At 47.9% G+C, this 13,331-nt stretch overlaps 1 protein-coding gene across 1 annotated transcript in view; it reads left to right on the plus strand.

The window, feature by feature from the left end:
* Nucleotides 1–2,273: 2,273 nt before the first annotated feature.
* LOC139273878 (large ribosomal subunit protein eL33-like) overlaps nucleotides 2,274–13,331 on the plus strand; it is a 40,384-nt gene continuing 29,326 nt past the window's right edge. Inside the window, exon 1 of the mRNA XM_070890954.1 lies at nucleotides 2,274–2,407. Within this exon, the coding sequence (XP_070747055.1) occupies nucleotides 2,274–2,407 (134 nt within the window). The remainder of the gene's footprint in view (nucleotides 2,408–13,331) is intronic.

A 13,331-nucleotide genomic window follows, 5' to 3' on the forward strand; every position in this document is an offset into this window, starting at 1 on the left:
CAACCCACTTGGACCCTACCTTTTTTGATCCCCCAACATACACACCAGTGGCAACCAGCACCATGGTTGACCATGAAGCAGAACCCATCATCCACAGCAGCCCAGCAGGACCCAACACACCAGGCAGCCCAGCAAGGCCAGCTACACAGCAGCCCAGCGAGGGCCCAACACATGATTCAACAACACCAGCTTTCACACCGAGACGATCAACCAGGGCAAGAAGGGCTCCAGATTGACTCACATTGTAAATAGTTACACTATTGACTTTGGGGAGGGGGGGAGTGTTGTTATATATGTACATTTGTATTTACTCTGTACAGCCACCAGCGGGCTCATCCCCTGGAGTCCCAAGGATCCAATAATCCCTCAGGAGCACAGGTATTTAAGGAGGCCTCACAGGTTGGAGAGGCACTCTGGAGACTTGCAATAAAAGACTAAGGTCACACTTTACTTTGAGCTCACAGTGTTCGGTCTGACTCTTTCTCCATACACAACAACTGGTGATGAGATACAGATAGCGAACCCAAAGATCCAGACAACAGTGGGAATCCTGGAGAAATTCTCGATGGGTGATGATTGTGAAACTTCAGTGGAGCGACTCGACCAATACTTCGTGGCCAATGAGTTAGATGGGGAAGAGAGCACTGTCAAACATAGGGTGATGCTCTTCACTGTCTGTGGGGCACCAACATACGGCCTCATGCTCTCTCAGCGAAACCCACGCAGAAACCATATGACAATTTGTGCACACTGGTCCGAGAGCATTTGACCCCGAAGGAAAGCATTCTGATGACAAGGTACCAGTTCTACACCTACAAAAGGTCTGAAGGCCAGGAAGTGGCGAGTTATGTCGCTGAGCTAAGACGCCTTGCAGGACATTGCGAATTTGAAGGACATTTGGAGCACATGCTCAGAGACTTTTTCGTACTTGGCATTGGCCACAAAACCATACTTTGCAAACTTTTGACTGTAGAGACCCCAATCTTGAGTAAGGCCATAACGATAGCCCAGGCATTCATTGCCACCAGTGACAATACTAAGCAAATCTCTCAGCACACAAGTGCTGCTACAAGTACTGTGAACAAAGTGATGTTGTTTTCGAACCGTAACATACAGGGCAGGTCACACATACCCGCAGCTGCACGTCCACAGATGACTCAGAGTCCACCCTCAAGGGTGATGAATGCAAGGCCATTAACACCTTGTTGGCGCTGCGGGAGTGATCATCGTTTCCATTCATGCTGATTCAAAGAGTACATTTGCAAGGGCTGTGGAACAATGGGACATCTCCAACGAGTGTGCAGGTGAGCTGCACAGCCTGTTAAACCTGCAAACCACTATGTTGCAGAGGAGGACAGATCCATGGAGGAACATGACGAACCAGAGCCTCAGATAGAGGAGGCAGAGGTACATGGGGTGCATACATTCACCACGAATTGTCCCTCGATAATGCTGAATGTTGAACTAAATGGACTCCCGGTGTCAATGGAGCTGGACACAGGCGTGAGCCAGTCCATCATGGGCAAAAAGACCTTCGAAAGGTTGTGGTGCAACAAGGCCTCAAGGCCAGTCTTAACACCATTTCACACGAAACTAAGAACTTTCACGAAAGAACTGATTCCTGTAATCGGCAGTGCTACCGTAAATATCTCCTACGATGGAGTGGTGCACAAGCTACCACTCTGGGTGGTATCGGGCAATGGTCACACGCTGGAACTGGGACGACGTCCGAGCGCTATTGCCCGCTGACGACACTTCGTGTGCCCAGGTCTTAAACAAATTTCCTTTGCTGTTCGAACCAGGCATTGGGAAATCCCAAGGAGCAAAAGTGCAGAACCACCTAATTATGGGGGCACAACCCATCCATCACAAGATGAGAACAGTACCGTACATGATGAGAGAAAGGGTAGAGATCGAGTTAGACCGGCTGCTACGAGAGAGCATCATTTCACTATCGAGTTCAGCGAGTGGGCCAGTCCTATTGTCCCAGTCCTCAAGGGAGACGGCACCGTCAGAATCTGTGGCGATTACAAAGTAACTATCAATCGTTTCTCCCTGCAGGATCAGTACCTACTTCCAAAGGCCGATGACCTCTTTGTAACGCTGGTGGGAGGAAAGACATTCACGAAGCTGGATCTGACTTCAGCCTACATGATGCAAGAATTGGAGGAATCATCGAAGGCCCTCACCTGCCTCAACATGCACAAAGGTCTTTTGTTTATAACAGAAGCCCATTTCGAATCCGATCAGCGGTGGCGATATTCCATGGAAACATGGAAAGTTTACTGATGTTGGACCCGCACACCGTGTTCTTCCAGGATGACATCTTGGTCACAGGTCGGAACACAGTCGAGCACCTGCAAAACGTGGAGGAGGTTCTTAGTCGACACAACCGTGTGGCGCTCAGGTTAAAACCTCGAAGTGCGTTTTCCTGGTGCCTGAAATGGAGTTCTTAGGAAGGAGGATTGCTGCGGACGGCATCAGACCCACCAACGCGAAAACGCAGGCTATCGAGAACGCATCGAGGCCACAGAACGTGAAGGAGCTGCGATGGTTTCTGGGACTCTTGAACTACTTTGGTAACTTCTTACCGGGTCTCAGCACACTGCTAGAACCACGACATGTCTTACTACGAAAAGGGGGCGAATGTGTTTGGGGCGAAAGCCAATAAAATGCCTTTGTAAAAGCGAGAAAATTATTATGCTCAAACAAATTGCTTGTGTTGTATGATCCATGTGATGCGTCATCATATGGCGTCGGGTGTGTATTGCAACAAGCTAATGATTTCGGGAAACTGCAACCAGTTGCTTATGCATCCAGGAATCTGTCTAAGGCTGAGAGAGCCTACAGCATGATTAAAAAAGAAGCGTTAGTGTGTGTGTCTATGGGGTAAAGAAAATGCATCAATACCTGTTTGGGCTAAAACTCGAATTGGAAACTGGCCATAAGCCACTTATATCCCTGTTTTCCGAGAGCAAAGGGATAAATACCAATGCATCGGCCCACATCCAGAGATGGGCGCTCACGTTGTCCGCATACAATGACGCCATCCGCCACAGGTCAGGCACAGAAAACTGCGCCGATGCTCTCAGTAAGCTGCCATTGCCCACCACGGGGGTGGAAATGGCGCAGCCCGCAGATCTAGCCATGGTTATGGAAGCATTTGAGAGTGAGCAGTCACCCATCACTGCTCGGCAGATCAAAACCTGGACAAGCCAGGACCCCTTATTATCTCTAGTCAAAGGCTGTGTGCTTCACGGGAGCTGGTCCAGTGTCCCAGTGGAAATGCAGGAAGAGATAAAGCCGTTCCAGCGGTGCAAAGATGAAATGTCTATCCAGGCAGACCGCCTTCTGTGGGGCAATCGAGTAGTGGTCCCCAAGAAGGGTAGAGACACCTTCATCAATGACCTCCACAGTACCCACTCAGGCATCGTAATGATGAAAGCGATAGCCAGATCCCACGTGTGGTGGTCCGGTTTCGATGCGGACATAGAGTCCTACGATCACAGATGTAATACATGCTCGCAGTTAAGCAATGTACCCAGGGAGGCGCCGCTAAGTTTCTGGTCTTGGCCCTCCAAACCGTGGTCTAGGATACACATCGACTATGCAGGCCCGTTCTTGGGTAAAATGTTCCTTGTGGTTGTAGTCGTGTACTCCAAGTGGATTGAATGTGAGATAATGTCAGCTAGCACATCCGCTGCCACTACTGAAAACCTGCGGGCCATGTTTGCCACACACGGCTTACCCGATGTCCTGGTGAGTGACAACGGGCCATGTTTTACCAGTGCTGAGTTCAAAGAATTCATGACCCGTAACGGGATCAAACATGTCACATCTGTGCCGTTTAAACCAGCATCCAATGGTCAGGCAGAGAGAGCAGTGCAAACCATCAAGCAAGGCTTGAAGAGGGTAACTGATGGCTCACTGCAGACTCGCCTATCCCGAGTCCTGCTTAGCTACCGCACGAGACCCGACTCACTCACTGGGATCCCACCTGCTGAATTGCTCATGAAAAGAGCACTTAAGACAAGGCTCTCATTAGTTCACCTTGATCTACATGAACAGGTCTCTAGAGAGCAGGCGGCTTCAACAAAGTACATACCATGATAGCACAAATGTGTCACGTGAGGTTGAAATCAATGATGCTGTATTTGTGTTAAATTATGGACAAGGTCCCAAGTTGCTTCCCGGCACTGTCGTGGCCAAAGATGGGAGCAGGGTGTTTCGGGTCAAACTTTCAAATGGACTCATTCACAGGAAACACTTGAACCAAATCAAACTCAGATTCATGGACTATCCTGAGCAACCCACTTGGACCTTAACTTTTTTGATCCCAACATACACACCAGTGGCAACCGGCACCACGGTTGACCACGAAGCACAACCCATCACCCACAGCAGCCCTGCAGGGCCCAACACACCAAGCAGCCCATCAAGGCCAGCTGCACAGCAGCCCAGCGAGGGCCCAACACATGATTCAACAACACCAGCTTTCACACCGAGACGATCAACCAGGGCAAGAAAGGCCCCAGATCGACTCACATTGTAAATAGTTACACTATTGACTTTGGGGGGAGCATTGTTATATATGTGGACTTGTATTTACTCTGTACAGCCACCAGAGGGCTCATCCGCTGGAGTCCCAAGGTATCCCATAATCCCTTGGGAGCACAGGTATTTAACGTGGCTTCACAGGTTGGAGAGGCACTCTGGAGACCTGCAATAAAAGACTAAGGTCACACTTTACTTTGAGCTCACAGTTTTCAGTCTGACTCTTTCTACATACTCAACAACCTCCATAATCTCTCCACTTTCATTAATGAACTATTCCCTAACCTTCAACTCTCCAATTAATGATAACTTTTTTCACAACTTCTCTTGCTCTAGAAAATATCTTGTGCATCTTTCTCCTTCCAATGCATCTTTAGCCTTTGCATGGAGAATTGCCCCCTTGCATTTTTCAGCTTGCAATAATTCCCACTCTTCCTTTAAAACTTAGTCTCTGCTCCCTTATCCCCTCCATCAACTGCTTTACAGATATCTGTAAACCTTCTGTTTATATTCTCTTCTTGATGCCGGTTAGCTGTTACTCTTTCTTTCCCCTAACGTACTGAAAAAACTTTTACTTCATGTTTGAAATTGTCCCACCAAACTTTTTTTCTTTCAAGAATAAAAACTCCTTCCAAGCATTCTTTATTATTTTTTAAATCCCTTCTTTAAAAGCAATTTCTTTCAGGCACTGATTGTTTAAAATCCACACCCCTGTTCTTAACTCTGCTGTCTCTATTTTAAGAACCAAAGCCAAGTGGTCACTAAAAAATAAGTTTTTACAATAAATCTCCATCATCTCAGAACTTAACCCTTCCCGCATTAACACAAAACCTATTCGGCTCTGTTTTAAAACATTACTCACATAAACTCTTTTGGAGAACTCTTATGGAGGGTTCCGATCCCTCCATGAGTCTCTCAAATTTAAATTTGCCATCATTTTTACAATCATCTCCAGAGTTATCATCCTAAAGGGTCATCTGGGCTGAAATGTCCATCTGAGGTAAAAATACATTAAAGCTCCCACTATATAAGGGTTTTCTGCCTCTGCCACTTCTGTGAATAACCGAAAAATCTCATGACGCTTGCAATGGTCATTCGGCGCATAGATATTAAAGAGATCACAATTCAATTCATCCATTTGTACCTTTAGCTGTAAAAAATCTCCCCTCAGTGTCCTTGTCCACCAATGCAACGTTCTCTTTTATGGATAAACTCACTAAAGCAGCCACCCTTACGGTTAGTATTTGCGCAATTTGCAAACACTTCTCCCTTCCAAACCTTTTGAATTCTTTCTAGGATCTCCTCATCCCAAAAGGTTTCTTGCAGACACAACAGGTCCGTGCCTTTAAACATGGCAACAACTGCTGCAATTTCTTATCCCTCCTCAGTCCGTTCACATTAACCGAGACCAATGTAATCATTGCTCCTAATAAAAGAAATGCGCCTGATAATCTTCCCATCATCATTAAATCTCTGGCTCTTCCCTCCTCCAATGTTCCTTCCCAACCTTTTGGCAACTGTTGCTTTCTCCTGCAGCCTCCGGCTCTTTTTCACCTCCTGTTTGAACTTCCCCTGCAGTTTCAGCCCCTTCCTTACATTAAATTTAGGCAGCGGAACTGCCCCTTCTCCCTCCTTCTGCCCCTCACTAACCTTTCCCTTTCCACATGATGCCCCCCCACCCCCCAATTCCATGTCTCCATCCTCCTCTGACTCCTCACTCACTAGCTCTTCTGTAATCTCCCATCCCTGTTCCCCGTTAGATGCAGAATCTCCCTTAGAGAGTCCTCCTACTAACCTGGTTTCTCCAACAGTGCCACTCCCTTCGGCCTCACCTCCACCGCTGACTCTTGCTTCCCGTTTCTTCTTTCTCTGGGACAATGGCGCGTCTCCACCCATCTTGCTCCCATTTGGCATCTTTGTCTCCCCGCTCCCATCCTGCCCCTTTAAGGCTCCTGCCTCTTGCACCCTCTCCTGGTCTTGCCCCTTCCTGCTCTCCAAGATGTATAACTCCCCGTCTCTCTTTGGAGTACTTACACTTACCCCACACCTGCCTCTGCTACCCCCACGGACACCTGAAGGCGAGCCATATTATGGCTCGACTCTGTCCCTGACCCGTGATGTCCTCCACTGACTTTGTCCTTTTCCACCATACTTGCCGTGTTTTCCACCATCTCCATCCTGTTTTCTGCTCCGCAATTTTCTGCCTCTTATCGCACTCTTTCCTCATTCCGTTCGGCATCTGTGTCCATCGCCTGCTCCGCTCTTCTGGCCACTCCATTCGCACCTCCTGCTCTTTCTCCCATCTCCTCGTTGCTCAAGGAGCGTCCTTCTGCCTCACACTCACAGCGGGTGGGGCCTTTGTGACAAACCACACAACGCTCTGTCTTGCAGTTCCAAGCGATGTGTCCAGACTTGCCACAGTTATAGCAGTACAGATCTGGACAGCTTCTTACTAGATGGTCGTGTCCAAGACAGCAATAGCAAACCTTCACCTGGTTATCATGCAGAACCCGGAAGTACTGCACTCCTTTAATTGTCTCGAATTGCATACTGTAGGGTAATGGCCTCACCCCCTCTGGGAACCGCACTTTTACATAACGGGTTCCATCAGCTACCCGTGTTCTAGGATAGTATCTCCTCTTTATTATTGAGCAAAGTTTAATGTCCCATGACTCCAACTGTTTTATCAGCAGATTGTCCTCAACATAAACCGATAGGCTTAAGCATGAAACCACTACCTCTTCAGAATACAGCAAAGATACATCCAAGTATTATCACCAACCTTCAGGCTCAGTAAAAGTCTTTCCACCTCCTCTCGGCCACTGACCGCCACTTCAAATCCAACATTTGGCTTTGGTCGGCAAGCAAAGCAACTTTCCTCACAGCAGTCCTGGTGTACTGCCTGGATGATATCCCAAGCTCACGTCTCCTTATCCTGGCAGTGATCCACCACTATGTTTTCTTTTCCAAACCTCCTGGGGTCCCAGCCCAAATCTTTGGGCTTTTTATTCTCCCTTCTCAAGGCATTCTCTCCCCTGGTTAAATTCATATTGGGAGCATTGTCCTCTGAGGGGCCCGGCACTCCAGGCCCCTCAGCAGCCAGCTGGCTGATGTTTATGGGCCAAAAAGGCTCTAAAATTTGGAAAAAAAAAACAAAAACCCACCACCAACTTTTTACAAACTCACTCCAACTCCTGCAGTTATCAGCAGCACCTGCTCACTCCTAGCCCCTCCCACCTCGAGAGTGCTACCCACACTGCTGTGCTCGTGTGTAGTGTGATGTTACATATACATTATGATTGTCTCCACCTTCCCACCAGAGCTGTCACCAGCAAGGAGCCAAATATGAGATTTATATCAAAAAGAGAATTATTAAAATCTGGTTAAACAAATAGAGGTTTGTTCATTTTCTAGACTGGGACACGTCAATAGAGATCTCACTTTTGAACCAAAATTATTGCTGCTGTATTGTGTATAGCTTACATATCAAGATAATACTATTATTAACTAACTAATACCAACTAGCCTGGTTTTAATGCTTTCTTTCATTTTGAGATGTCGCCATAGTTTCAAATACATTATGGTAATAATACAAAGATGTACACGAGCAGTCATTAGTTTTAAGCTATTAATAATTTAATAAGAAACAGCATGGATTCAGAAGGAAAGATCATGTCTGCTGAAGCTTCTTTGAAAAAGTTTGAGATGAAATAGATATTATAGAAGGCTATGGACAAAGTTTCACTGCTAATTAAACTAAAACCCATGGGAATCTATGGTCGAAAAAAGAACTGGATAAAAAAGCTGAGAAAGTAATGTCAGATTGGTATTAGAGTGTTGTTGAGTGGGGACTCTCAGGGGACAATGGTAGGAATCCTCTTGTTTCTAAGTTACGATAATAATTGGCTGTCAAAACCAAATGTAAGCTTGTGCTATTTGCGGATGGCACTTTAACTGGAGAGCAAGTGAATCCAGGAGCAGTTTAAGAGGCAGATTATCAATGGGCGCACTGCTAGAGGCAATCTTATGGAAAATGGATATGACTCTGTTCGCATCGGGTTGTGTAGTTTACATTGTGCTGTTTACATGTAATGCTTTGATTTATTATTGCTGTTTTTCCTGCCAAAAAGAAGTTTTACACACAAAAAAATCACTACTTAAAACACATCTCCAAGGGCCTTTAAAGCCAAGCTAACTCAGTACCACCATTAATGCACAAAACAAGACGATTTTAACCAGACCATCGCAACTCTTGTCACTGCACTGTTGCCCAGTGTCAACCACCGCTCAGTTGATAGCACTCTTGCCTCCGAGTCAGATGGTTGTGGATTCAAGCCCCACTCCAGAGACTTGAGCACAAAATCCAGTGCAGTGCTGAGGGAGTGCTGCACTGTGAGGTTTTGTCTTTTGGATGAGACTTTAAAACGAGGTCCCGTCTGCCCTCGCAGGTGGGTGTAAAAGATCACAAGCCACTATTTTGAAGAAGAGCAGGGGAGTTATCCCTGGTGTCCTGGCCAAAGTTTATACTGCAACTGATATCACTAAAAAATAGATTATCTGCTCATTTATCTCATTGCTGTTGTGGGACCCTGCTGTGTGCAAATTGATTGCTGCATTTCCTACATTACAACTTCAAAAGTACTCCATTAGCTGTAAGGCACTTTGGGGTCATGAAAGGGATGATAAAAATGCAACTTCTTTATTTATTTCTTGCACTGTCAGAGAGGATCAGATTCCTCATCTTTCAGACATATTACATCAAACTTCCTGAGGGATCTTGCCAACCCATGGACATGAAACAATGAAGCAGAGAGAATACCATTAATATGAACATGTCATACAATGGGCAAGCAAATGAACAGACTAATTAAAAGCAACTTTGGAAAATTAATAGAAAACATAAACTTGCTTGGTCAGTACAGCATAAAATAGGGACAGAAACTTCAAAGACCTGCTGGTCACCAGCAGAAGAAAGAAACAGGCAGTCCAACTCAAAAATTTGGGACATACAAACCACCTAACAATCTAGAAAATATATATTATCATCATCATCATCACCATCATAGGCAGTCCCTTGAAATCGAGGAAGACTTGCTTTCACTCTAAAAATGAGTTCTTAGGTGACAGAACAGTCCAATTTGGGAATTACAGTCTCCGTCACAGGTGGGACAGACAGTTGTTGAAGGAAAGGGTGGGTAGGACTGGTTTACCGCACGCTTCTTCCGCTGCCTGCGCTTGGTTTCTGTGCACATTCAGAGGCTGAACTCCACGTCATAGTCAACATCTTCACTAAGGCATAAGAAAGCATGGGTCTTACACTAAACATCCGTAAGACAAAGATCTCCACCAGCCTGACCCCGCCACACAGCACTACCCCCCAGACATCAAGATCCACGGTGCAACCCTGGACAACGTGGACCACTTTCCATACCTCGGGAGTCTGTTATCAACAAGGGCAGACATCGACAACGAGTTTCAATTCCGCCTCCAGTGCACAAGCACAGCCTTCGGCCGCCTGAGGAAAAGAGTGTTCGAAGATCAGGCCCTCAAATCTGCCACCAAGCTCATGGTCTACAGGGCTGTAGTTATACCTGCCCTCCTGTATAGCTCAGAGATGTGGACCATATACAGTAGACACCTCAAATCGCTGGAGAAATACCACCAACGATGTCTCCGCAAGATCCTGCAAATCTCCTGGGAGGACAGACGCACCAATGTTAGTGTTCTCGACGAGGCCAACATCCCCAGCATCAAAGCACTAACCACACTCGACCAGCTCCGCTGGGCAGGCCACATTGTTCACATGCCTGACACAAGACTCCCAAAGCAAGTGCTCTACTCGGAACTCCTACATGACAGAGGAATCGTTTCAAGGACATTATAGAACCACAGGGAAAACAGCCCTAATAAACTTGCCAGGATGAGTTCAGCTCCAACAACACTCAAGAAGCTTTACTCCATCCAAGACAAAGCAGCCCACTTGATTGGCACCCCATCCGCCACCTTAAACATTCCCTCTCTCCACCACTGGTGCACCATGGCTGCAGTGTGTACCATCGACAACACCTCCCAAACCCGCGACCTAGAAGGACAAGGGCGGCAGACGTATGGGAACACCATCACTTGCAAGCTCCCCTCCAAGATACACACCATCCTGACTTGAAAATATATCGCCGTTCCTTCATCATTGCTGGGTCAAACACCTGGAACTCCTCCCTAACAGCACAACCTTCACCATAAGGACTGCTGCGGTTCAAGAAGGTGGTTCACCACCACCTTCTCAGGGGCAATTAGGGATGGGCAATAAATGCTGGCTCCGCTAGCGATGGCCACATCCCAGGAGCGAATATCAAACAAAAATCAAAGAATTACATGTGAACAGCACAATCTGATGCAAGCAGACTGATATCTTTTAACTAGGGGAAACTGGGAACACTCTAAGAACCAGGCTCACATGGCACCTTAGTGACATGAGGGCACAGAAAAAACCAAAATGGTCAGCAGACATTTTCTGGAACATGGAGTAGAGTCTTTGGAAATCATAGGATCTGAAACTAACGTTAGCTGCATACCTTCCAAAGGAAAAGTAAAGTGAGGCATTGGATTGCAAAACTGGAAATCTTGGCTTAAATGAGGCACAATCTAGGAGAACTCTGATCCTGACCCAGACCCTGATTCTAAGTCAAAAATACCTCCAACCCAAATCTCCATAATGTAATACTAATCCTGACCTCGAACAATCCCAGACCCTCTCACAAAACCATAACCCTAAAGTACACACAACCCTAATCCTAATCCTGACTCTAACTATCCCAAACTCTGTCCCTCTACCCCTGATCCTCATCCTAACGCCCAAGCCCAAATCCTAATGATAAAACCCACTCTCACAGAACATAAGAACATAAGAACATAAGAATTAGGAACAGGAGTAGGCCATCTAGCCGCTCGAGCCTGCTCTGCCATTCAACAAGATCATGGCTGATCTGGCCGTGGACTCAGCTCCACTTACCCGCCCGCTCCCCATAACCCTTAATTCCCTTATTGGTTAAAAATCTATCTATCTGTGACTTGAATACATTCAATGAGCTAGCCTCAACTGCTTCCTTGGGCAGAGAATTCCACAGATTCACAACCCTCTGGGAGAAGAAATTCCTTCTCAACTTGGTTTTAAATTAGCTCTCCCGTATTTTGAGGCTGTGCCCCCTAGTTCTAGTCTCCCCGACCAGTGGAAACAACCTCTCTGCCTCTATCTTGTCTATCCCTTTCATTATTTTAAATGTTTCTATAAGATCACCCCTCATCCTTCTGAACTCCGAGTAAAGACCCAGTCTACTCAATCTATCATCATAAGGTAACCCCTCATCTCCGGAATCAGCCGAGTGAATCGTCTTTGTACCCCCTCCAAAGCCAGTATATCCTTCCTTAAGTAAGGTGACCAAAACTGCACGCAGTACTCCAGTTGCGGCCTCACCAATACCCTGTACAGTTGCAGCAGGACCTCCCTGCTTTTGTACTCCATCCCTCTCGCAATGAAGGCCAACATTCCATTCGCCTTCCTGATTACCTGCTGCACCTGCAAACTAACTTTTTGGGATGCCAGGACCGCCTTCCGGGAGCTGCCTGTCTTTTACAGGGAACTCATCAGGGTCTGGAACAAAGTCTCCGCCAAGCGCAGCTCTCCGCCGGCTGGAGTGCCGGCCGTCCTGCAGGAGCCGCTGCTCGGGAATCCGTACCTCCACGGCCGAGGTTTCATGTGGCGGTCAGAAGAGAGGGCTGTGGCTGGTGAGGTGACCAGGGTCAGGGACCTGCTCGATGGCGGAGGAGCGGGGTGGATGGTGCCAGACACGCTGGCGCGGCGCCTAAACTCTGCCAACGTCCGCCACGCGGCCGATGCCATCGAGTCGCTAAAAACAGCTCTGGGCCCTGACTCCGTTAGGTGCATCGAGGAGGCTCAAGCACGTGGGGAGATCCCGTCCGAACTGACCCCCGTCCGGACGGAATTCCTCATTGGCGCCAAACCCCGGAACCTCCCTCGGGGGCCGCCGCCTCACAACTTGAGCCGCCTCGGGGAAATCCCCTCCGTGCCTTTCAGTTCCGCGCGGAGGGGTTTCCTGTACGGGCTGCTCCTGCACACCCTCAACTTTGCCATCCTCGCCGGCCGTCCGGACACGCCATGGCGTACCATCTTGCCGTCCGGAGGAGGCGGGGGTCCCCGATGGAGGGCACTCTACGCAGGGGTCCTCCCACTATTCATCGGGGACTTGGCCTGGAGGGTGGTGCACGGAGCAGTACCGTGCAACAAATTTTTAAGCCGGTTCATGGACTCCCAGGCCGCCTGCAATTTCTGCGGTCTGGAAGAGTCCGTGTTCCATGTTTTTATGGAATGCACAAGGTTGCAGCCCCTGTTTTATTATTTGAAGGGGCTGCTCCTGAAATTCTGGCTGCACTTCAGTCCCACTCTCCTGATCTTTGGGCACCCTGTGCGGAGGGGAGCGGGTAGGTCCGAAGGCCTCCTCGTAGGACTGCTCCTGGGCACGGCCAAGGGTGCCATCAGCCGGTCCAGGCAGCGGGCGGTCGAGGGGGTCGTTCAACCTGACTGCCTGCCTCTCTTCCGCTCTTACATCCGGTCCAGGGTGTCCTTGGAGATGGAGCACGCGGTGTCCACCGGTACGCTCGCGGCCTTCCGCGAGAGGTGGGCACCGGAGGGACTGGAGTGCATCATCACGCCCGGCAACCAAATTTTAATTTGATTTTACGTTTTAAAGTTTATTTTGTTT

Source organism: Pristiophorus japonicus, chromosome 9 (assembly GCF_044704955.1).
Source record: "Pristiophorus japonicus isolate sPriJap1 chromosome 9, sPriJap1.hap1, whole genome shotgun sequence".
Classification (NCBI taxonomy): domain Eukaryota; kingdom Metazoa; phylum Chordata; class Chondrichthyes; family Pristiophoridae; genus Pristiophorus; species Pristiophorus japonicus.